Source organism: Saccostrea cucullata, unplaced genomic scaffold (assembly GCF_032062105.1).
Source record: "Saccostrea cucullata isolate Sc308-1 unplaced genomic scaffold, CSIRO_AGI_Scuc_v1 ctg8888, whole genome shotgun sequence".
NCBI classification, from domain to species: Eukaryota; Metazoa; Mollusca; class Bivalvia; order Ostreida; family Ostreidae; genus Saccostrea; species Saccostrea cuccullata.
In genome coordinates this window covers 1-27,246 of record NW_026926186.1, presented here as the reverse complement: position 1 = coordinate 27,246, position 27,246 = coordinate 1, and the positions used below count along the sequence as shown (strand labels likewise).

At 33.0% G+C, this 27,246-nt stretch overlaps 1 protein-coding gene across 2 annotated transcripts; it reads left to right on the top strand.

Moving 5' to 3' along the window:
• Window positions 1–3,755: 3,755 nt before the first annotated feature.
• Window positions 3,756–25,156, top strand: LOC134271023 (uncharacterized). 2 transcript variants are annotated; one of them, XM_062753288.1, is made up of 4 exons: window positions 3,756–4,082; window positions 9,258–9,425; window positions 24,050–24,159; window positions 24,270–25,156. In XM_062753288.1, the coding sequence occupies exons 1-4, from the start codon at window positions 3,914–3,916 to the stop codon at window positions 24,540–24,542; spliced, it is 720 nt and encodes a 239-aa protein (XP_062609272.1). In that variant the 5' UTR covers window positions 3,756–3,913; the 3' UTR covers window positions 24,543–25,156. The 2 variants fall into 2 exon arrangements, with proteins under 2 accessions (XP_062609272.1, XP_062609273.1); XM_062753289.1 differs by lacking the exon at window positions 9,258–9,425.
• Window positions 25,157–27,246: the final 2,090 nt, after the last annotated feature.

The following is a 27,246-nucleotide window of genomic DNA, read 5'->3' as shown; positions in this document are numbered from 1 at the left end:
GGGTACATCAATACTAGGGTATACTTGTCGCATTTGTTACACCTGACTGCTTTATCGTCACGGGTATCAGCGTAGGAATGGATCGAGACCCGTGTTCATGCTGGTCATATGTCATTACCTTTGTTTATATTTTATTGCAGTTACGTACATCTGTGTAGTGTGTATACTGCACTGACTTGTACAAGTATAAACTTATTTGGTATCTTATTTCCCTGCATTAAACTAAGTATTACGTAATTATTCTCGCTACCGAGCTCTGTAAAGCATACGTCCATCTTCACCGGTGTCGACTGATTACACTGAACAGTGATCAAGTTCTGACCTATTTATAGGGGTCTGCAGAGTAGCGAGACTCGGGAACAAAAATGGCAGACAGATTCCTTTTACGAATTGTGTTCAGCTTTAAGAATCGGGTTAAGCCCTGAGACTATAAAATTAGAACAGTATCTTGCCATTTTATAATACATATTTTATTGAAAAAAGTTGCAGGTTTGTACACCAATCAAATTCAAACATATGACGAAAAATAAATTTATTCTGTTATCAAAATTATTTCCAAAGTTATATTGATTTTAAATTTTAACTTACATCTCTTCTCAAGGTAAGGTCCTTCATATTTTTACAAACATACTTTAATCTTTAACGTAAGTCACTCGTGAAATTTGTTAAATCAAGGATTTATTGAGAAGTATATTTTGGATAAGTACTCATATAGAGTGACTCAAAATCGCAGAGAAAATAGGGGGTCAGTAATCATCTTACTGATCTACGGTGAATGAAGTTGACCTTTTTGCACTTAAAATTTAACTCTTTGGTAATCATGTTAATTACTAAAACCTAAATTATATTGTATTAGATGTAACCATGGAAAAATATGAATTCATTTTACGTAAGATATTCTGAATAATATTTATCATTGAAAATATCTTGCAAATTAAAATGCGCGTAAATTGTTGTGTGACCTTTTTGCACTAAAAAGTAAGATATTTTGGGGTAATAAAAAACTAAATAGGCAATAAAATATGTTTTTATATCAAGCTTTTTACGACTTACAAAATGTAAGTGCTGATTAGTCACATGTATCGAGTACTTTAAAATAAGGAAAGAAAAAGTTGGGGTCAGTGATCTTAATTTTGAAATATTGGTCAAAATATGTGATTTTCAGGCAAAAAATGTGTAAATTTTATATTGACTTATTTGACATATCTTCAATTTCTGGCAAAGTTTGTTGAAGAAAGGTGTAAAACTTGTTCAAAGAATATAAATTAAGACCTATATTAAATATTACTAGCAATATCCTAATGGAAAATATTGTTCTAGTAAAAGTATGTGAGGCTAAAGTTCCAAGATATTGAATTTAATAAATTTGCAGATTTTCAGAATTATCTGCTTAATATCATTCCACCAAAAAAATAGTCCCTCACAAATCTTGCTTCTTTGTCGCTTTTTGAGCAGTTTTTTCCGTTGAATGTTAAAACATTAACATTGTTGAAATAAAATATGTTATAAAAATTGAATTTTGATAAACAGTTTTGAAGTAAGAGGTTCTGCGTGAACTTTTCCAAAAAGCTGACGAGTGACCTACCTTAAGTCAACTTGTTATTCCTAGTAAGAAAAAAGAATCAGGAATGTAATAAATGCTTTTGCAAAAAAAAAAAAACCTTTTGCTTCTCATTGATGTGAGTTAAAAATCCCTTGTTGACCATGAGTGCAAAATATTTATTTTCCTGAGTAAAATGTCTAAAAGTAGTTTTAAGTTTGAGGTATCAGCCTGCGATGCCACCATTATTTGAAAATTTCGACTAAAATATCAGCCTAAAATCCAAGATTCCCACCCCATGAAGATGACATTTCATTGATAGAATTTTAAGAGAAGTATTGACTTTTACAGTTGACGGTTTAATTTGACATTTAAACGTTTTCAATTGATGATAGGGCAAAACATTCTCAATGGTGCTGTTTTATTCACTAACATATAAAGCCCGGGAGTTTAGAGAAGGGTGCTTGTCGGTCTTCAAGGGTAGCCTATTTTAATTTTGTGCTTTATTCTGAAACCAGTTATTTCTGTTCTATAAAATCTAAATGTGTTTTTGTCGTGAAAATTTACCGTACATTGTCTTAGTCTAAAAGTTAGCCGTCAGCACTTCTCGCAAAGGTCAAATAAAAACCTTGCAACCATCATTTTTTAGATAAATCTCAAAAGATAAGTTAAGAGAAAAATCTAAGATTTATTCTATTTGCTATGTGCGACCCATTTTCTACCAATATATTTAATAGCAAAAATGAATAATAAAATGAATAATTCATCTTACCTTTTAATTAGATGATTATTTAATACGTTGATGTATAATCGCAAAAATAAGCATAAACTTAAGGAAAAGAGTGCTTTAATTCTTGGCTTGTCACTCGACATAAAACATCAACAACAAAGACAGAAACATCATGGGACCGATTGTACATGTATTCGTTTACATTGTTATTTGTTTGGTAACCTTATAATTGTCCATATATTGAGAGAGAGAGAGAGAGAGAGAAAGAGAAAGAGAGAATGAGAGAGAGATAGAATAACGAACAGTCTTCAATCTCAAAGTCCATAAAACAATAAAAAATAAAAGTGAGCAATCACGGGCCTCTGAAACATCAGAGGTGTGATCAGGTGCCATGGAGGAGCGAGCATCCCCTGCTGACCGGTCACACAAAGAGTTTTAATCCCACGCTATTGTAGGATAATTTTTTGTCTGCTGACAATTTTTTTCTGAAAAGTATCTGATATTTTAACTGACCGTTAAATGTTGGGCTTCTGAAGAAATACCAAATACAACAAATATAAAGGAACAGAAATAGAGATACACATTCTTATTTGTTTACCTTAACAAGATGTGTTTGTGAAACACTGATGCCCCCGTATGGCAACATAGCGAATATTAAGCTTTCTCTAATGCTGATCAAATATTTTGGTACCTAAAGTTAAAGGTAGGACAAAATCCGGAGTCAAGATCAATGGGTCAAAGGTGCTGGTTTCTTATTAAATTCTTTCTCAAAGATTACATATGGGAAGTATGAAAGTGATGGCCCTTACCGTTCAAATGTTATGGCCAAGGTCAAATCTTGTAAAAGTAGGTCAAGGTCAAAGGGTCAAAGATATTGATATTTAATGAAAGGTGTTATCACAATGATTAATTGTTTGAAGTATGAAAACTATTGTCCTTACTGTTAAAAAATTATGGCCAAGGATCAAGTTTTCAAAAAGTACGGTCAAACTCTAAAGTCAAGGTTAAAGGGTAAAAGTTGTTGATATCAGAAAGACTTTGTCACAAAGATTACGTGTGTAAAGAATGAGGCACTATCCCTTACCGTTTAAATGTTATGGACAAGGTTAAACTTTTTCTCGTAAGTACGGAAATCCCCAATGTCATGATGAAAAGGTCAAAATTGCTTGTTTTAAATGATATTGAAATATAAAATTCCTAGTATCTACCGTTCAAAAATTAGGGCCACAGTAATATTTACATTTTTTTATGTAAAATCGGTCAAACTCCAAGGTCAATGTCAAAGGGTCAAAGATATAGTTTTCGGATATCCCTTCATTCTGTTGTATTCCCACTGGAGAAAGTATTAACTCTGGTGCAATGAAATATATGAAGATAACAGAATTCACAATATGCACGTATTTCGAAGTTTATTTGCAAATTTTAATGATTTAGTAGTAAATATTTGCATATTTAAAAAAAATCTATATGACCTATTTATAAAAACATACATGGTGCAAGAGCAATCATGTGCCATAATATACATGATAACACAAGGTGACACAAATACTTCAATTTCTTATTATCACACATCAAAAGTAGAAAATCCCTAGGTGGAAAAACCACCGTTAACTTTACGTTCAATCCCTGCATACGACATCATCATGTGTTCTAAATCTGCGGCATTTTATTTTTGTCTTACTTGTCTGTTGGCGCCAAGTCTTTTGTTACAGGCAACAGGTTTTTACTCGCCATATTGGATCAAACATAATTCAACATCAGACTGCTTCCGGGGAATCATTTTATCGGTGAATTGTAATGAAACAATAGAAGGTAAATATGACGTAGTTTATGCGTGTTATGAACTTTTATGAAATGTTACCTGCTGATACTAATTTTCGTGGTAAAAAATCATTTGACACGAAAATAACTCCAACATCCCTTCCTGCAAGTATAATTAAGATCCCTCTAAAATGATAAGACTGTTGACGGTTGACGGTAACTAATTAAGGTGTTTTAGCTCCCATGCATGATAAATACATCATGATATTTGCAAACATATGAGAAACAGGTCAAAACTAAATAGGCTAAAATGTAACTGAAGGATAGACAGAAGAACGATTGAGGGTGATTGCTACACACGAATAACAGTTTAAGGGGAGACAGGGCACATGTCACATGACTAAAAAGACATATTACGTCATAATCGGTGATGATATACATGTTAAACGTTGTTAAAATCAACATTTCTTGAGTAATTTGATTCTAAATTCTAAAATTGTTTTTTTTAACATTTAATTTTAGAAATTGTTATCATTATATTTCTTAAAGTCTTGCCATCATTTAGATATTGTGAAGCTAGATGCTCAATTTACACATTTGTTTCTCTTTTCCCTGCAGTCTGACGTCAGTGACGTCATAGACGTAGTGTTTGAATTCTCAGTTCAGCGATTTCAAGCACTCACCAGTCATGATCATTTAATTTCATAATAAACGGGTCACAGTCAATGTATCGTGATACATTTCTGAAGCAGATTTTTTAATTAATATTTTTTCGTGTTTAGTATCAGAGATTCTCTCTATTTAGAATTATAATTTTGAATGTTTATGTTTTCGTGTGACGTCATAATTGATTTCCCGCACTCGGAAAATACAGAGGTGAAGCGTTTTTATCATGCTTACGTCTAATTCAACGATGTCCTTTGCGATAAGCTTCACCTTGTAATATTTATGCAGTGAATAATTACAATGAAGGACTGACATTTAATCATAAATTCAGATATATTTATTGAAATTTTTTTTTCCAAATGAGGTTTTTGTCGTTGAAGCTGCCTTGAAAAATGCAGAAATTATCCCCCCAAATACTATATAAAATTAAAACAATTGCTTTCAGATAATTTGAACACTATGAATATTCTGAAATATTTGAGTAAATAGTGTTATCTATCATATTTATCGTTTGTGCGTAAAAATTCGCATTATGGTCTTCATTATGGGCCCGTAAAAATGAAGTATCTAAACTCCATACAAACTGTAAACAGGGCGGTATTTGTGCGTCGATATCTTTTAAATAAGTCAAAAAATCCCATGACAGGATCGTAAATGTTAAGTTAAATACGAGCGTAAGTAATATAAAAGATATGAAAAAAATCATCGACAGGAATTTTTTCAGCTAAAGTCGTGTTCCTCCTTAAAGGTGTACAAATCAGAAATGCATTTTCATTGTCATTTCATTACTTCAGCGCTTGATCTTGCTTAATTATGTGTGAGTTTATCTGTTGCACTCATATACAGTATATACATGTATTTATGGAATTCACGTAGATATGTATGAAACAATGTTATAGGTATATCCTTTTGCAGTAAGTTAATTATCTTCCACTGCAGTTTAATATTTGACACCTTATTGAAAAAAAGAATCATCTTTAAATTCATGTTAGGCATTCACTGCAAGCCTTTATGTCTTATTAATACGAGTCTAAGTGTGTCAAATGACTTAAAACCCTATTTCATCTAAAACAATGTAAAAGTTATTAAAAGTTTCAATACATTGACGGGTAAATACTTTTTCATTAAATATGCTACACACAACAAATTTGCCATTTTTCCTAAGTATTAATGATAAAATTAAAATTTGTGAGAGTGCAAAGAAGTGGCAATCAAAACCTTTTAGATAAAATACTTTTTTAAATATATTTTCGAGTGAAATGATAAATTAAAATATATAAGTCGTGATATTATACAGAAAATATTAACTTCAAATTTGTGGCTACTCTCCTTTATGAGTTTCCTGATTGGGAGCTTTCGTATGTTAGCATGTTTGTCTGGGGAGACTAAAGCTGCCAGCTTTCAAAGGCATGAGAGAAGGATATGGAGATAACAAAGAGTATTCAATTTCAAAGTCCATTAAACATGGAATACTCTTCGTTATCTCCAATCAGAGTAGAACAAACACGGGCCTCTGAAACAGCAGAGGTGGGATCAGGTACTATGGAGGAGTGAGCATCCCCTGCCGACCAGTCACACCCGTCGTGTGCTCGATGTCATGATCAGGAAATAACGGGAAAAAATCAGTCGTTAATTCCGTGTATAAATAATGGTCTAACAACTTGTATGAAAAACTTCAGTCAGCATTTGACTCAAGGATAAATTGTATTTGCTGACACAAGAAAACAAACTAGTAACATAAGCAAGCATAATTTTATAAGTAATCACATTCCCCTTTTTGTTTATATATAGTTTGTTTTCATCACGTATTTAAAGAAGTTGGATCCTTAAAACCGATTCCCATCAAATGTATGTACATTTATCAGAAAACATTTATTTAGTAGATAATACATATTATTAAGACAGTATCACTTTATGCTGTCTAGACTGATAATTTACTGACGAAAATACAGATTGCGGAATAGTTTGCCCTTTTTAAATCAGACACGGATGATAATAAGTTCTATTCAAATCTAAAGTTTATAATTAGTACATGCTCTAAAGAGATAAAAATGTAATAAAAAAAGTTTCATGTAAGAAATATAAGAAAAAGACGACTGATGTTTTCCGTTATTTCCTGATCATGACAAGGAGCACACGGCGTGTGTGACCGGTCGGCAGGGCATGCTCAGTCCTCCATTACACCTGATCCCACCTCTGTTGTTTCGGGGGTCCGTATTTGCTCTGCTCTTATTATACTGTTCGTTATCTCCATGTCCTTCATATAAAAAAAGAGATAAGATTTTAATAAGCAAATGCCTTTATCAGATTTTTAAAACCTGTTTTCGAACATTTATTATATAATATAACCAACTGACTTTAATATTTATAGAAGTAACATAGTATTCCCCACATTATATTGATTATATAGTATAAATACCTTGTTGAAGGCACGTGATAAATGCATATTAAGTGTATTTCATAAAAGTCATACAAATTTCAATATCGCAAAAGCATATGAACCCCAGCTCATTTAATACAATTAAGTTATAAATCAGCCACATATACCTTTTTCTTTTTAAAAAGTGATGCTGCTTTAAATATGTACCTCCAGTTGAAATATATTTACTTTTATAAGTATTTCATACATTTATTTATGGTATGCTCTCGATTCAAGAAAGCAACAGCGCTAAAACTAAAACTACTGTTCGTGATTTACATCAAAAGAACAAGGGTATAGTCTATTTGTTTGAGCTGAAATTTGGAATATTTATTGCTTATATAGTGTATATTTTGAAAAGTGCTGGGAGCTGATCCTGGTCTGCATAACATCATTTTTATTTATAACAGAATTAAAGCGAAGTGGAAATTTTAAGCATTTTCGGCAAAATTTTCAGTACTTCTCAAACAACACTGACTAGCTCCCAGCACTTTTTGGGGAGAGGAAATAAACATCTTTAAATGTGTATCAATTTTTTTCTTGATAAACAAGTGTATGTCCTTCCACTATCCACATAAATTTCCTACATTCAGCTTAACAATTCTATATCTATACATGTCACGTGACAAACAGCTCATACGTGCGATATAACTGTGGCCTTCAACTCGACATTTAGATATATCGACGACGTATTGTCAATTGATAATGATGATTTCCATTCCTACGTCGATACGATATATCCTGGTGAGCGTGAGATAAAAGATACCACAGAGTCTGACACTTCTGTTTCATACTTGGATATATTACTTAAAAAAGACACTAATGGTAATCTAACAACCAAGCTATATGCTAAACGTGATGACTTTAACATTTCTATCGTCAACTTCCCTTACTTATGCAGCAATAAACCTTCATATTTTAGTTGAATCGATATGCAAGAGCATGCTCTACGTATGAACAATTTCTTAAACGAGTTAAATTATAGACAAGCAAGTTGATGAAACAAGAATATCAGCAGTCTCGTTTAAAGTCGTAAGTTCGTAAGTTCTATGGTCGATACAATGACCTTGTCAGCAAATACAATTTATCCTTGAGTCGAATGCTGACTGACGTTTTTCATACAAATTGTTAGTCCATTATTTATACACTAAATTGACGACGGATTTTTTCCGTTATTTCCTGATCATGACAAGAAGCACACGGCTGGTGAGACCGGCAGGGGATGCTCGCTCCTCCAAGGCACATGATCCGACCTCTGATGGTTCGGAGGTCCGTGTTTGCTCTGCTCTTCTTTTGTTTTTAATGTTTAATGAACTTTGAGATTGCAATTGAATACTAGCTGTTCGTTATCTCAATATCCTTCTGGCAATAACTACGGCCCAGTCCTATCCATTATTAATAGCTTTATAATCGCATAATTTCGCAAGAAGCACAACACGCAAAATAAAATTACCTGTCTTATTTTTATGGTACTGAAATCTATGTAAAATCTCTTGATCAACCGACCATTCGCAAATAATTATTCTCCCGATTTGCTGTCGAAGAGCCCATTCGCGATAATAAATACTCGAGAAAAATAAGAAATCTACAGTAACCCGGTAGTTTTGGTGTTACTTATTGCTATAAGATTGTTTGAAATTTGTCCTGTAATCAGGAAAAAACACTTTCGGTATAAATTAAGCTCCATCTCCCTTCAAGTAGACTTAACAATATTGCCTTATTCTACTTTTCCATTCACCTTTGATAATTAATCGCTATATCAAATGATGCATTAAAAGATTTAATAGAACAAGACAATTCTTATTCTGCAATGCAAGATGTTCTTTGAAATTCATTGTTTTAATGTCTCAATTTTTGTCTCCATATGGCATCTCTTAATTCCTTCAATTTACGATGTATTTATATCATTTATATCTTATTCTTTTGAATATGTGTTCTGTTGTTTAAGAGAATAATATGAATAAAATTAGGTACTTGTATTTAACATTTCATTTTCTTACTTTCAGATTAATTGAAAAAAATAATTCAAACAAATACATGATTATCATAACTTTTTTGTAAAATAATAACCTTTTTCAATTAACTCTCTGATACATGTTTCAGTCTCATTTGTTTGTAAGCTTATTTCCGTATTACTGCAGCGGGACTTGGTACCACAGCTATTTGCCTTGAGATTACGGCGTTCCTTATTATTGCACTTACAACAGGGGTCATCATGTATTCCATTTGTTGTAATAAAGACGGCCTTTATAATGCAGGGTGTTGTACAAAATGTGGAGTGGGTGTATTATGTTTATATCCTGCCGCAGGTACGAATATCTTCATTGTATTGAATTCATAAAAATGAATCAGGGGATACTCACTCCTCCATAGAACCTGATCCAACGTTTCTGAGGTTTTTTTTTAACTATGCTACAAAATTTATTCTGTTTATTGTATATTTGGAGTTTGAATACTTTTCTAATCTTCTTATATTTCATTCATTAAATTTAGCATCATTATTTAAAGAACTATATTCGGTTTATTGCATATATTTGCCCCAACAAAAGTCAAATTTTGAAAACTTCCTAAATGTGCTGAAATCAATAAATTTTATGTGAAATATAAATTAACAGAAAATATTTTAGTGTCAAAGCAGTGTATTCACAATTTTTTTTTATGACTTCACAAACTAGTCCAATTTTATATCCTTTTTCAGAAAGAGGACAAAATGGACAACATTTCAACAATTTTAGCTTTAAAATTTATAGAGCGCAAGTTTGTTCAGGAACAATATTGACATATTTCATTGATATTATCATTCTACACATTATATCAAAATATTGATCCTGAACACACATGCGCTCGGTGACTTTTACTCAAAATATCGACGAAATATGTACAATTTTCTGTAAAATTCATAAAAAAATGAAATTTACGTCATGTTTGTGACGTCATTACGTACATATGGCGTCATTACTTATATATATTCAGTGATTTGAAGTCAGCATATACTCCCCTGTTTAAGAACTTAATTAAATATATGGCACGCCAAGCAAAAACCTCCCCTAAGTGACTTTTTGTCGAAATTTGGTTTTTTGCATATTCTAAGAGGAAATGTCTTCACATTCATAAAAATGATATGGAAACCTAGTTATGTGCTTAAATAAGCTCTCTAGCATGAAGCAAAGGGCATGAAATATTTTGACCTTACGTCAATTTCTTCTCGCAACGTCAAACAAAATCTGCTTATCATAACGTTATTAATAAGAGAAACGTCAAACTGTGACCCCTTCAGATAAAAGGGAAAGTTCGATAAAATATTTTTTTTAAATAGACAAGATTCAAACTTGATTAAAACCATTGCCAGAGCATGCAAGCGAAATATTTTTTTTTAATTTTGATGAAATTATATTTGATTATAAGTGAAAACATTTTTCATAATATAATTGTATCATTCTGGATTCCTTGGATGTCTTGTTATTTCAATACTCCTCGATATCAACAGGAGGACAGGTCGTGTCTTTCCACGGATCCTGAACAAATGGACGGATTCTTTGATACAAATACTTCTGCCTCTCTCTCACCAGGCAGGATTGTCCTGGGACGAGCATTTGTATCAAAGAATTCAGGATCACATTTCAAGAGTTTGAAAGGAATCTCTTCGTCTACATTTGATTTTCTGCAAAGCACGAATCCGGGCCTGTCTTGGGTAAATCTAAAGTGTTGATAATCCCAAAGTACTTTAAGAGGTGAGAACGTTGATGAAAAGAATTCCATCCAATCTAACCACATCCATGTTTCCTCCTCCTCAAAAAGAACGGCATTGTTGGAAAAGCAAGATTTGTCCACAATATTACGTAAATCTGCAATACTGTTGCAATCTGTCCGTCTATACAGACGCTTGATGTGTGCAAAACTTGAATCAACTAGACATCTACAAAATTTAATGATAATTTATATCAATTTATTTCTTTCAGAGAGTAGATAAAATGGTTTGAACAATGGTGTTCATTTAAAATTAAAAATGAAGGGTACCTTGCGTGACCTGGAATTTGCATCATGAAAGTAATTTGCTGATGAAGTCCCAGGAGAACTCTCCAGCAAAAGTACGCTAGCACATAGCGATTCTTTTTTTGTCCTTCATAAGAGAAGAGAATAACATATTTATGTATGGGTTAAATTTTTCATTTTATGATGATTCTTTTTTTTGTTGTTGAAAAAACAATCACCTGCACAATTATCAGCATGGATAACACAGCTGATTTCCCCAAATCCAAAATTTAGCAGAGCGTGATGCAGCATAGAGATCACTGCATTGGGACCATGGGTTTTAGAGCCATTTTCACCTACAAAGATATCGATATCTTTATTCAATGGATAATTGTTAGATACATTTCCTAAAATAGACCATATAAATTCAATTCATGTTAAAAGTAATAAGTCTATCATTTTATTTATTATCAATAAAAAAAAAAAAACAATCAAAATGTATCACTACGATAATATTAAAATTTCTTTGTTAAATCTCAAAAGCATATCATAATCATATATACACTATAAAATGTAATTGTATTCATATACCGATGGTTTCATTTTCATTAATGAGATAATTGTATTGTCTTGGTACTCCATCCACCCTCAGCCCAAATAACTGTACTTTACGTGGAACGAGAAAATAGAGGGGTCCCATTTGTCTTGCATGATTAGGAATAAACATCTGTTGGGAAAAATCAAAGGTGTAATGGACCTTAGTGTAAGTGGAAGAGCAAGGAATTGAAGGACCATAACCTCGTCTGACATTTTCAATCTCTGTCATCGATTCCATTACAGCTTGCTGATAAGCTTGTGTTTCCTTGGCAGCTCGTTGAAGGTGATGATCTTGGAATGCAGTGGTACATCTGAAATTTTCAACGTCACCAACGGCTAACCGAATGGCATTTCTGTGTCTCTCACATATGTGAGAAACGTCGGTGTACTGATCTTAATATGAGGTATACATCTCAACCATACATCTTTAAATGTAGATAATCCTAGCGCCCGAATGTTGGATCGGGCACAGCTTTCAACAAACTGCTTGTGTAAAGCATCTTTTGTATCTGAACATGGTAAAAAGATAGGAGGTTCTGTGTCCCTTCCTTGGTTCCTGCTGGCTGGGGTATTCCGTGTTGACTCGCATAGTTCATCAAGTACTGCACCTCATTTTTGACTTCTTCAAACTTGAAAGCATTTGGGGCTTTTCTTCCCTTGTTACCATGGACACGAGGAGTAATACCTTGAGATTGCAAATGTTTTTAAGGCTGTCTAACGTATATTCTTTGACATCATATATAAACTCAAATGCCTTTCTACATATTTTTTGTTCCTGAAATGTGTACGTATACTTTGTTCTCTTTCGAGGGTTTGATAATTTTTTCCCAAAGCCAAACTGATTTAAACTGGTCATAATCATAATTTCCTTCTCTGCCTTCTCCAAATCCCGAATGCTGTATATATGATCAGTAAGTTGCTCAATGGAAAAATTGTCAAGGCAGTTTTTTGAACACGTACAACCAGCTCTTGCAATACAAAAATTCTCACTACAATCATTATCATCTTGTACACCTGTGGGGTCTGTCTCTGTAGCATGATTATAATCAGAATCAAAAAACAGATGAGCTAGTCTTTCTACAGATAAAGGTTCACGCAAATCAGCATCACATTCAGTATCCAATTCACCAGAACTGTCTTCATAAAATTGATGTTGTGAATGAGCTGAGTTTGCTATACCCAAATGTTCCTCAAATATATTTTCTAGCTCCTATCAAAAATAAATAAATAGAATAAGATATCATATTAATAAAATAAAATTTTAGAATTTTACTTATGTATTCTTATTTTTCATTTATAAATATTTTTAATGTATCTATACATATTTTGTGAAAATTGGAATGCCTATAAATCACACAACGTGTAGCCGGTTTTTTTTCATATTTTTTTTATTTTTATTTATTTATTTATTTTTTGCCGGTTGGTGACATAATTTGCTTTGTATAGCACAAATCACTTTTGTAACCATTTCTTTAATCACAACTTAGCGGACACTAGACATTAATCTTAATATCAGTTTCTATATGATACTACGTGAACTAAAAGTATCCCCAATTGTTTAAATTAATGTGTTACTTATGTGTACCATTACCAACATATGTATGCCTGTAATTTTAATTAAATAAAAAAAAAATAAATTTTATAAATTACTATTCATGAATGCAATTCTTTTTGAGTGAATAATGATTATTAATTATTATTTTTTTCTTTTTTATACATGTACTTGTATTTAAATTTACATGTATTCATTTTGATTTATTTATTGTCAAATCTATAAAATACAAATTTCATTTATTTCCTTACTCTTATTCTTAAAAATGGAAATAATTTTGTGTGTATATAAATTTATTGGGTAAACACAATGTATAAGGTTTTCATTACAATCTCACTCTCCCCCCTTGATAACCCCTTTCAAGAGTACCGGCCCTTTGTTTACATTAGAAACGTCTAACAACAAAACTAGCCTACTATGTCTCTCGGTTTTAAAGTTAGCGTATTACTGAACAACTTGTCTTTTAACTCGATTGGAACCAAACAAGTATATTCTAATTACTAGACTAGTATTTTCCGGCTTTTAAGGAACAAAACGGGTATTTATCGATTGTAAATCAATGTGAAGTCAAAAGCATCAATCCCCATGCGATCGACTTACGCTCGAATCCGTTGAAGACGAATCGACATGAATGTTTTGACAATCAGCAAGAACACTTTTGACATCTAAGATTCATTTTCAGTAGTTTATAGAGAAAGTAACAGAATGAGATCAACTATAAAATGCTTTAATTAAAGATTTGTTTGCTTTTTTAAAGTTATCAAAATTGAAAACGATATGGTATACATCTATATAGGCCTGCCGTAAAATGTGGATACACATGTAGACTTCCGGTACAGAAAGCAAACAAAAGATCTTTGAAATTTACAAATAAAATAAATATCTAATTTTTATTAGTTGCTAATTACAATTCTATATATTTCCGAAAACGCTTACCTGAAACTGGTCCATCAGCATTCATCTTTCAGTTGCATGAATAGATGTGAAGAAAAAACGAGTGACAAGTTGACACAGAATTTTATTTTGCAGAAGTAAATTTTGCGTTTTCGCGTCATTGATTTTAGATACAATTTTCGACGTTTTGTCATAATTGAGCTAAGGGAGGTTTTTGCTTGGCGGGCCACATATATCTCCATCAAAGTTTGATTTGAGGGCAAATTTTGATTATTACCGAATAAAGTTCTTTGTGTCACTAGGATGGAGCATAATAAATCAAAGTAAACTAATTTTGTGCTTATCACTATAATAAGTTTGTATAATAAGATTAATTATAATTTAAAGTCAAAGTATTTTCAATAATATCAGAATGCAGGATATTTTAAAAATAATTTTATTTACAGTTTTATTTTTTAAAAAAATTGAATATATAAAAGTCCTTTAATATGTTAATTTACATCCAGATGTCGACTTTATATATCCCAGTGAACAAGAAATGAGACATTATTAGTTCTCCAGGTTCAATCAAGGGTGTACGGGGATTTACCCCGGGTTTTATTCCATTCACCCTGAGGCCGAATATATAGAGAATGTATGCATTGTGACGTCACGTTTTATTTACACCCGGCTCAAGTCGGGTGCACGGATATTTACACCCGACTTTGTAACCAATCAAAGATCGTGTTACAAGCTAGATAGGAAATAAACTAATATGTCTCATTTCTTGTATTTCATTTCACACGATCTTTGATTGGTTACAAAGTCGGGTGTAAATATCCGTGCACGGACGTCACAATGCATACATTCTCTATATGTTGTAGTACGTAGTTATCTAATCGATAGATTGAGACACACTCTGATGTTTACAAAGTCAATCAAGGGTGTACGGGGATTTATCCCGGGTTGTATTCCATACACCCTTCGGCCTCAGGGTGCATGGAATAAAACCCGGGGTAAATCCCCGTACACCCTTGATTGAACCTGGAGAACTAATAGTCTACATACTGTGCTTTATTACTTTAAACGATAAAAGAGTGACAAACGAGATGATTCTAGGTTTTTCTTCATTAACTTTCTTTTTATATGTAGATTCATCTCTCAATCATCTGCATATGTTGCTTACCTCTTAAAACTTATGCTCTAAATTTGAACATGTAAACCAGAGACACCTGAATCTGTATCAGTAAGTCGCTAAATTAGCCAAATATCGAAAAAAGTCTACCCCCTCTATATATAAGTACACAAGGTGCGCAACGCCATTTTGACCCCCTGCTCGATTCAGCTCAGACTTCAATTTAACACATTCATCGGATACGCCTACTGATATGCGTGTAGCATTAGGTTCAAATATGATATCTCTCACTATTAATTTATTCCTAAGGTTTAAATTCAACGCGTAGATAATGCTAATGCTATCAACTAAAAGTAATGCTATCTTCGAATTTCGTCCCAAGACCCGATCGCTATAAACTGACGTCAAGGAAATTAAATCTCGATATATATAGCGAATACATATACATGTACGGGGTTAAATATCGGTTTCCTCTCCCGTCTGGATGCAAGTGGAGACTTCATATACCTCGTTTACACTTTGACAAAAATGATTAATGACAAAGTTTGATTTTAAGTTTCTATTTTTTTTTTATATTAAAAAACGCTCAATTTAGCTATTTGTATAAAAGTGTAATCATTATAGTTCAATCACTTCTTTTTTTCTGAAAATCTATAAATGATTCTAAATATTAGTTAAAAAAACCCAATAAATTTCAATTAGAAAAAAGAAACATTTTATAAAATAACTTTCCTTCTTTGGAAACAAAATTTCCTTTATACTGATACTATAAAGAGAAAGATCAATCATACTACATACATAAATTATGTTGTAAAGTATGAGAAATTAAGAGTTGGGACAGGGTGTTGTTTGCTATTTGAAAATAAACACAATAAAAGCATATCCATTAACATTCTAAAAAAGTCATTCATTAATAGTTTTTGATAGCTGTTATGATATGTAATCGTACATGTACTATTATTTCAGTTCCCATATATCAACGGTACCTGTTTTGGAGGGTAACTATTAAAAGTGACACCTTTTAAAAAATCACTGTCAGCCGACAGTCATGAAAGGTTGACATCGATTTTCCGAGGGTATTGAACTTTAACTGTTATAACAGTCCATCCAATTACCATCCAATACGAGATGTGTTGGAAAAGTTTGCATACAAGTTCTATCGTGAGCGTGCTATTTCCACAAAACCGATCAAACTTTCCAGAGAAAATCTTTTTTCCAATCAATATACAAGAATTTGGTGCTCTCGGGTGATTATTGTAAAATATACAGCATTTTTATTTTGATAAAACTTGCTTCCTGGAGCATGCTACATGTTGGCACGTTTACATCACAAAGACACTTTCTTGAAAATAAAAATTGCACAATTGTAGCGCAAAGAGATCTATGATATATTACCTGCCGCCAAAGTATGCAGAAAACGTCACTGGGAGAAATTCTGAACGAAATTAGAGGGTATATGACTGTTTTATAGCCGTTTATAAATGATCAACGCGTAAAAACACAGCCAAAAATCGGAACGTCATTGACCGTCATGGAGCACTGCACTACGTAAAAATTATGTGTGCAGACAAGTAAATTTCTAAAAGAGATAAAAGCTTTTAAGATGCTGCCGGGAATTTCCTATACATACAACTTTCAAATGGTTATAGCTTCATAAGAATGGAAGGAGTAACATTTTAAACGATTAACTCCATCGATACTTCAATACCCCCTTGTCGCATGGACGTTGCGTTGCACTTATATGGTTTTGCATAGTTTCCATACCTGATCAATTAACTGCATAGCCTTTTAATAAAAAAATTAAGATCTCAATAATATCCGAATCAGTTCAAAAGACATTATAGTAACATGTCTTGATTTAGATGTTCAATTTTATAGTAGAAAAAGTAACAAAAATCTGAAAAAAAAATGAAAAATTAATTTTTTTAGAACTGCGGCAAAGATTAAGGTATGTCACTCGTCAGCTTATTATTAAAATGATCTCGCAGAACTTCTAATTTCAGAAATTGTTATTAAAATTCAATTTTTATAAAATATTTAAATTCAACAATGTAAACATTTTTACCATTCGGAAAAAAAAAACTGTTCAAAAATCTTCAAAGAAGTAAGATTTATTACGGACTTTTTTTCGTGGTGGAAGGATATTTAGCAGAATTTTTTGCAAATCTGCAGATTCATTAAATTTAATGTCTTGAAACGTTAGCCTTACATACTTTTACTCGGAGAATATTTTCCGTTATAATATTGTTAGGAATATTTGATATATGTCTTAATTTATATTTTTAGAACAAGTTTAACACCTCCCCTCAATAAACTTTGCCAAAAACTGAAGATATATTAAAGAAGTCAAGATAAAATTTTCACCATTTTTTGCCTGAAAATCACATATTTTGACCAATATTTCAAAATAGTCATCACTGACCACATTTTTTCTTTCATTATTTGAAACTACTCGATACTTATGACTGATCAGCATACAAAGTTGATATAAGAAATTATTATATTGCCTATTTATTTTTCTAATAACCAAAATATGTTCCGTTTTAGTGCAAAAAGGTCACACAATTATTTACGCGCATTAATTTGCAAGATTTGTTCATTGATATATTATTCAAACTATTTTACGTTAAATAAGATTAATTTTATTGCCATGGTTACAGCTAATAAAGTATAATAAGAAATAAGTGTATAAAAGTAATAAAATAAAGGGTTAAAATTTAAGTGCAAAAAGGTCAACTTAAATGTACCATAGATCAGTATGATGCCTTCTGACCCCCCCCCCCCCATTTTCTCTGCGATTTAAAGTCACTCTTTATGAGTACTTATCCAAAATATACTTCTCAAAAAATCTTTGATTTAAGAAATTTTACGAATGACATACCTTAACGGAGAGAAATCTGGTTGTCACGTCGCTTACGTCAAGTGATTGCTCCGTGAATCCCATGACCCTATGGAAAAAATAGCTGTAAAATTTCAAGATTTCATTATATGGACTTGATTTTTTACATACCAATAAACTAAATGTAGGAATTCATTCAGAAATAGGTCATACTTCACAGTACACAAAAGATTTTCAGTAATTCAATGTGTCCGCAGACTTTTCTAACAACCCTCGTACATGCACCTTTTTATTTAATTATACTGAATGTCTTATTCGTTTAGGATATCATCAAAGGTATTCGTCGATCGTCAATACCTTCACGTTTTCATCAGCCGCGATTGAGCTGGAGTCAAAAAATAAAGCCTAGGTCACACTGTCACGGTAATAGACACGGACTGTAACGATTCACCCCGAATTTATAAATCTTATGAAATGCTAATACGATTTGTTGGCGCGAAAAACAAACGACACGGTTTTTCAAGATTTTTGAACGGTTCAACAAGGTTTGGACACGGTTTCATTAAGAACCATGCCATTCACGCCACGTACACTGTTACGGACAACCACGGTATCCCGTATTGGTACCTCATAATGCGACGGTCGCACTAGTGATTGCAAAGCCACGGCTACGACAAATCAAGTTAATGCTACAACGCCCCACGCTCTTGTACGAGAAAGCTACGAATGATGAAGATTTTTTAAGACGTCTCACGTCTAAGCGTTTAATAGACATTAGGAAAAACTTAATCGTACATGTAATTAAACTTCTCTGTACCCCAGCAAAAACATTGTTCATAAATACCGATATAACGAGGAATCATTGAGAAATCAAATGAACTATTTCATTTCTTATTTTTTAAAAATGATGACCGTCAAGCAAAAACCACCCTTAAGTGAAAATTTTGACATTTTGAGTTGTTTGGTGATCCTGATAGAAAATTTTCTCCTCTTTCTAATGATATATAACATGTTGTTGTTCAAAGACTAATTATTAGAAAAATTTTCAAATAAAAAATACAATTTTTTCGTCATGACGCTGTGATTTATCTGATAACGTCAATTATTTTGTTATCACTTTTCCATGGCTGTGTTGTAAAAACAGCACAAGAAAAATCACCTCTGACAACAAATAACATTAAATAAGTGATTTTTATTTAATTACATTGTGATTGTCACTTTTTATAATCGATACTGTAAGCATTTTAGAAGAAAAATCAGGTTTTTATTACCCCTCCCCCCTTAAAAAGAGACAGGAGATGTTTTGTTTCTTTATTTACAATCTTTTTTGTCAGATTATTTTTCTTTTTAGGGGAGGGGGTTTATTGTTTACAGGTCTATGCTTGTAAAATCTCGAAAACTCAGATTCAACTAGAGACTTTTATGCCCCCCCCCCCAAAAAAAAAGAAATACACAGTTCAGATCAGATTGATAGTTTGTATGCTCTTTCGTTTAAGAATTTTTTTTTCGTCATTTAGTGATTGAACAATTTCATGATCATGGTATGTCGAGTTGACATAAGGGTGAAAGTAACTGTTGCGAATTAATAATAAATGTACGTTGTCGATATCTTAATTTATAAATCCACAGAAAAAACTTTCCTGTGTCTCATGTATATGAATTTGAATAAATTGGAATACAGAAATTATGTCTGCTAATAAGGGGCATTCTGATAACAAACGGACCTATCATTTCCAAGGAAAGAGATTGATTGTACTGTTGAATGTACCTCTCGAGAATTTTTCACTCATATATTGAGACACCATCACTTTCCAGTGGAAAAAAAAAATGTCCTATACTCTGTAGTCAGGGCCATTGAGCGGGTACGAATTTTTTTCGTGCCAGCGCTTACTACGACAGGGGAACTCGGTTTATACGGTCTCATCTGAAGGACCGGTCTTCACGTCCCACAGTGGGATTCGAACCTGCGACGAGAGAGAGAGAGAGAGAGTATATTATTTCACACATAAATGAAATCAAGGCGTTCGTCGAAAATTCTTTCTGTCCTTGTTTTTTTTTCCAAACGAATTTATTCTTTTTGGAGCAGTTTGAGGAACAGATTCGATTGCATCTTTCTATTAATCTCGCACAAATGGCTAGAAGCGCTTTATCAAAGTAATTGTCTACTCTGACCCTGCATTAAAGATGCATATAATACACATTGCTGCAATATAATTTATACCCATTGAAACTTTAAATTTGGCACTGAACTTCTAGTAATTGGAAGGAAACCCCCCCTCTTTCTTATGTTCTGCAAATGTGCATTTGTCGCGCCTCGTGGTGGAAAGCAAGTTCACACATCAATCAACTTCTCTCAGTCTCTATATATTTTACTTATTAATGGAATTCAAATATCCACCACCTTTTATCAATGTACAGGACTTGCATAGGAAGTAAAATTTTTGACTGATAGCAAGTCTCCATGATGAATAAATGTCTGCTTTAGGAAAAGAATCAATTATTGGAAAATAATTGACAATTTGTTTTTCCTGCTTGATTATAGACTACAAATTTGCTAAAATTAAGACAATTAAAACCTTACCTATATGCGTTTTTCTTTCAACTTTGCATGTAAAAATGCATTTCCAGGAGTGAATTCGTAGTTTGCCGTGTGACTAATGTCCATATTTTTTAAATAAAAAAATATTTATCAGGATGAAAATCAGGATAAATTTTTTAATACGTAAATTTAGAGGGTGGGTAATGGCTGCTTCCTTTTTAAGCATGCGTTACGTGCACCTGGAGTGACATTCGTTTTGACATTAAAAAGAAATGAATATGAAGCATTGTCATATGTACACTTTAAATAAAATCTGATTTCGCCTATAGAATCTAAAAAGTTTCCCTGAAATACACTTTCTGAAACAATGACCAAAATATACAATACTCGCACATAAATTCTGGACATAATAAATGCGGTCCGAGTTACGTGAGACAATTCGTGCAAAAATCATTGAAATAATTCCGAGAGAGTGAGAGAGAGAGAGCATTATACTAATAGTATGTAAATATACTAAGTATACAATGCATGGCCAAATATTATATACTCTGAAAATACTGTAGGTCAGGTTGTCATACATGAACATGCACGTGGAGCGGGAATCGAAAGCTCATAAGAATAGTCCAGTACATATTGCACCTGTCGTACATATCATATGTAATTCTGTTGAGAGGGGTGCAGCGGGTTGTATGAACAGCCTTGATTATGGTGTATGTCTACTTCCTGCTGGCTTATCCGGGTTATCCCCCCCCCTCCCACGAAATAGGATTTTCGAATTTGAGCATTTTGTTTTGCTTGGCAACTTTTTTTTAAGGTAAGTTAATTTTTTTTCTCTGGCTGCCCCCCCCCCCCCCCTTCAAAAAACGATGCTAGGTCACTGTACAGTTGTGTATTGTGGTTTGGTTGGTTGATTAAATGACACATTAAAATTAATAGCTTAATTGGTGTAATTAGCCACATGCTAAATATTTCATCAGTTTCAAGTTTTATTTGAATCAATTTAATTCATTTAATTTCCATAACCTAATCAAAATATAAGTTGCTTATACCCACTCCAAACCAGTAGTATTGGGATACAACACAATTTAGAGTTTAATAATTTCATTTTAATGATAATTTATTATCTACACATGTAGGTAGCATTCGTCTTTGATTAACTAATAGAAAGATTCATAATGTTACATTATTATTCCAACAGATTGAAAATAAAAAAAATATCAGTTTGTTTTTAACTCTTTTCTAACAAATATGAAAAAAATGAATAATTGACAGTTCCTACTTTCCCCTCTAAATAGAAAGAACATGCAAATAAGATATACACAGATACCGAAATATCTTTGGAGGAAGTGGTGAATACTGAACACTTCCTGTTGCCAGGTAACAATAAATAATTATACTGCAGGTTACTTCCCTTCTTTAGCGGTATTTGTACATGTTGACATGTTATGAAACACATGTATATTATTTTATACACATAGGAAGCGATTCATTTTTTATTTCTCCTTTTTTTGGGGGGGGGGGGATCTTGACAAGCAATATAACAATTGAAGCAAAACAAAACGAACTTTTTCATTTGTTTCAGTATTTTTTTTCTGGCCAAATTGTACCGAGGGCTTTGTTTTCCAACTTCATGTTATACTGATAAATTATATTTCTGTGACCTGCCTCCCCGTTTCTTCAAGCTTGTTTATGATTATTGGTACATAACGCTGTTTAGTTTGCAATAAACTTACACACCTTTGTATGACATCCAACGCCTCGGCTTTACACTTAAATAAGGTTTTCTATGATTTTTATCATTAATATAGAAAAATATCAATAAATAGTGACACAAATAATGTTGAATAAGAGTAGATCGATGTTCATTTTGTTGCTGCACTAGTCTAAAGATAATATGCGATTTCTCCCCAATAGTTGTGTTTTAGAAGTAAAAAGAGTGTTTTAGAAGTAATTAAAAGAAAATGTTCCTGGAAAATGAAAATGAAGGCGAAGATCGTGATATTCACTACTTCAAAGGATTTTCACCTTCAGTTTGCTGTTAATCATTATTTTTTTTTTCATACTAAACAGTGAGCTGTAATAATTACACTTAAGACTACTCATTATATGTTGTTTAGTATAAGCATTTACTGTATGAAGAAATATTATAATTAATAATGATGCGTTTTCACACTGCATTTATTTGCGAAATGAGGCATACATTTATGACGTCAACTTTAGCGCTCGTTTTCTCGAAAACGTCATAATGCACATAAGGGTGGTTTTTGCTTGACGGTCATCATTAATATAAGTGGCTCGTTCTCACATGTATTTTCAAAATCTTTATAAAAGTTTACGTATTTTCAGATAACTGTTATATTTTAGAAATACATACAAAATTGTTAAAAGGTATTTAAATTTAATCGTGAAAACACGTGATTAGACGTCAAAACCATTACAGCTACCGTAATAACAATGTAAGAAAAAACGGTTCGCCGCAATTATTCGTGAATCTCTGTATTGTTTCCTTGTCGTTTTCTTACTACAACCGAGGGTTAACGGTTAGTTACGAATTATCGTGTATAATCATATCTTTTAATTTCCCTGCTGCAGTCGTCGACGTCCTTGAGTAAGCGTAGACCTACGTGTCACGGATGGCCCAGAAACATAATGAAAGCCTATACGATGGTCACACGGTGATGGTAGGCATACAATACGAGGTAACTACTATATACAAGAAATGACGTTGCATCGCGATTTTCCATGATTGTTTTGAACAGTTTAAAAAGTCGTAGCAATTTACGGATCGTTCACGAGTAATTCGAGTTAACAGGGACCACAACTGTCTGACTTCAGAAGTGATCAGAGACTATTGAAATTGAAATATGATGAGGCTTCGTGTAATTTAAATCATTTAGACTGCATATCTAAACCAAATTTACAGTTGTATCTCAGAATGAAATGGGAATATAAGGAATCACTGTCTTATCAAATTGGGTATGTTCGGGCATCAAAGGAATTTAGAAACGTTGGATAATTTATGCATAACTGGCTTTGCCCGTCATATCAAACACACTGGAGAGTGATTCCATAAATATTTATATTCTAATAATCATTTTTTGTTTCTACGTTTTTGCAAAGACAAGACTAAAGGTTACAATTCTTGTACATGTAATCACTTTCCATGTTTTTTTCCTCCAAATCCGTAGTGAGCACTGAGGGAGGCTTGTCATGCAATTTTCACCTGTAAGGCTATGTTCTCATTTAATTCAGCTTTCAATTTATTGTCTCCATTGATTTAAGGTGAGAGTGGATAGTGGAGTAGTATCGACCACTCTCAGCAACCGTTGCTATATGCACTTATCAACCTTTTAAAAGAAGATTTCAGCTCCTTAGGGTCAGCTCTCTTGTTATTAATGAATTCCTAAATGGGCTTCATTTACATAGGAATAATTGGCTTTGCTGGGTGTATGCTTGTTGCCAGCAACTACAGAGACCACGAGAAGGGCTGGAGCTTTTATATCTCCCTTGCAGCATCATGTTACGTGATGCTTTTGGTAAGTTCAAGCAATATTGCACATACAAAGCGGTTGTAATAAATGTGAAAGGTCTCTTGAATTCTTTTTATGTGAAACTTATATTGAAGAATTTTTGTTTTTACTTAAAGAGCTTAGTCTTCTGCTGTGCAATATACAGATATGCTAAGAAAGAAAAAGGCACATATAATAAGGACGGAAATGTAAATAGAAGCTACGTTGGCAATGAAGTTGCCCAATATGATGAATCTAGAGGCAGTCAGGATAACAGCGCTATGGCATCTTCAGGAGATGGGGGTCTTGTTTTTAGTCATGTGCATGAGGAATACAATGTTGAAATTAGCAACAGAGGGAGCATTATGATAAGCACGCTACAGATCGCAAGGATGTTCCATATGAAATGAATGCTGTTTCCAGTCGATTATGGTGTCTGTGTAAAATTTACTTTAAAAATGTAGATTAAAATTTTAATAATCTTTACTCTTAGAAATCAGGATAACAGCGCTATGGCATCTTCAGGAGATGGGGGTCTTGTTTTTAGTCATGTGCATGAGGAATACAATGTTGAAATTAGCATCAGAGGGAGCATTATGATTAGCACGCTACAGATCGCAAGGATGTTCCATATGAAATGAATGCTGTTTCCAGTCGATTATGGTGTCTGTGTAAAATTAACTTTATAAATGTAAATTAAAATTTTAACAATCTTTACTCTTAGAAATTCATCTTTTATGTATATATTTGAACATGACTGTTCTGGAATACTTTCAGTGAGAAAAAAGTTAGGGGAATAACTATGATTATATATTTTGTCCAAATGTTAAGCTTGAAAGTGAAAGTACATTGCAAATGGCGGATTCTATAGGGGTTTTATCTTTATACATGTTATGGTTTCAAGAACAGCTTTTCAGAGACCATTAACGTCCAACTTGCCCTTCAATGATAAACATATATTATTTCTACAATGTTGCTTTTCATAAAAAGGACAGATTTATCTGGTGTATCTTTCTTTCTTTAAATATGCTCATTTTCTGATACAATTTTTATAAAAAAAATATCTTTTTCAAAATATTTGTTATCAAGTGATACTTTCTATCTATAATATTCTATCATTTACATTGAAGGCGAAGTAATTAGTTAGAGCATTGCTCACAGTACCTCTAGTTTTTTTATTGCTTAATGTCCAAAAATTTATTTTTACACTAGTCCGAAAACTATGTGAGGTAAAAAGTTAAACATTTTACAGTTTATAAATTTCTCATTGATTAACAGAAAAAAATATTACTTGCTAAAAAAATACTTGGAATAATATTAACTGAGAAAAAAATTCTTCTTAAAATGCATAAATTAAAAAAAAAATAAACCTAATAAATTCCGTTTTTTTAGTGAAAAACATCATTGCAACAACAAAATGTGTTAAGCATTGAAGAGCAAGTTGGACATGGATAGCATCTGGAAAGTTGTCTTCCCCATTTTTTTGTCCAAAAGTAAAGACTTGAAAGTGAAAGTACATTGCAAATGGTGGATTCTATAGGGGTTTCATCTTTATACATGCCATTCTTTCAATAACACCCTTTCAGAGACCATTTACGTCCAACTTGCCCTTCAATGATAAACAAATATTATTTTTACAATGTTGGTTTTCACAAAAAGGACGGAATTAAGCTGGTGTTTTTTTTCTTAAAATATGCACATTTTCTGATATTATTTTTCTCAAAAAATATCTTTTTTTAAAAATATTTGGTATCAAGTGATACTTTCTAACTATGAATCAATGATATATTTATAAACTGTACACGTTTTGACTTTATACCATTCAAAGTTTTGGAGCTATTGTAAAAATAAATTTTTAAACATTCTGACCTTTGACGAAACCTTAACACCATGTTTCTTATGTGTGCATTCGTCTATTTCTACAATTAAATGCGTCAACTAATTATCTGATTCTTTTAACTGAACAAAGATCAAAGATCAAATTTAACAAAAAAATTTAATTAGCTCAAAATGTATAGATAGTGGATTAATTACAGTTTTTACTTACAAATAAATTTCATTTATTTATCATTGTGCAATGCCGATACTACATGATGAATAAGGTAGATATATAGACTAAAATTTATAAGCACTGGATTCCACGAACAGTTAAGAAACACTTTGAAAATGCTTAAACTTGACATGTTTAAAAACGGTTACATACTGTTATTGAGCTTCCTCGGACCCGTTTTAAACAAGTTCTTATGTGTTATCGTTCCTTTTATAGAACCTTAATGTGAAAGGCCAACAACAATATATTGTACAAAGTTGATTAATTAATTGTCACATATATAAAAAGAAAACGTTAAAGTCGGATTATAAACATGCATGCAGAGATTCGAATATGGTAGGACGCTGTATAGCTAAAGCTATGGAAAGCCATAGGGGACCCCCAGGGTCAGGGTCTATATATTCTATAGTTTTAACCCTGGCCACCCTTGATTTCTACCCTGGCCTACCCATGGTTGAAGCCATAAGGGACCCCCAGGGTCAGGGTCTATATAACCTATAGTTTTAACCCTGACTACCTACCCTGGCCGTCCACCCTGGCCTTCCCATGCTTGCATCCTGGACCTCCCAGGGTCAGGGTATATGTAATCTATAGTTTTAACCCTGGCCACCCATGATGTACACCCTGGCCTTCCCATGCTTGCATCCTGGACCTCCCAGGGTCAGGGTATATGCAATCTATAGTTTTAACCCTGGCCTTCCCATGCTTGCATCCTGGAACTCCCAGGGTCAGGGTCTTTTAACCCTGGTCGTCCACCCTAGCCATCCCATGGTTATATCTTTAACCCTGGCCGTCCACCCTAGCCAACCCATGTTTACATCTTTAACCCTGACCGTCCACCCTAGCCTGGCCAATCCATGTTTGCAGCATGCCAATCCCATGCTAGCCTGGCTTGCCTACCCTGGCCGTTTAAACCCTGGCATGCCCAGGCTAACCCTGGCCATAGCCAAGATCCCGGGTGACGTCGATCATTCCCAAGCTTCTACGAGATAACCGGCCAAGATTCCAAGAGATAGAGATTTTATCGGCCAAGATTCCAAGAGATAGAGATTTGGCCATGATTT

What these genes read in the sequence shown, in the direction of transcription:
- LOC134271023 (XM_062753288.1), top strand. Translation starts at nt 3,914, where the DNA reads ATGTGTTCTAAATCTGCGGCATTTTATTTTTGTCTTACTTGTCTGTTG. An exon ending in ATGTTTATATCCTGCCGCAG is followed by an intron (nt 9,426 to 24,049) that starts GTACGAATATCT and finishes TCATTTACATAG; the next exon opens with GAATAATTGGCTTTGCTGGG. An exon ending in CATGTTACGTGATGCTTTTG is followed by an intron (nt 24,160 to 24,269) that starts GTAAGTTCAAGC and finishes TTTTACTTAAAG; the next exon opens with AGCTTAGTCTTCTGCTGTGC.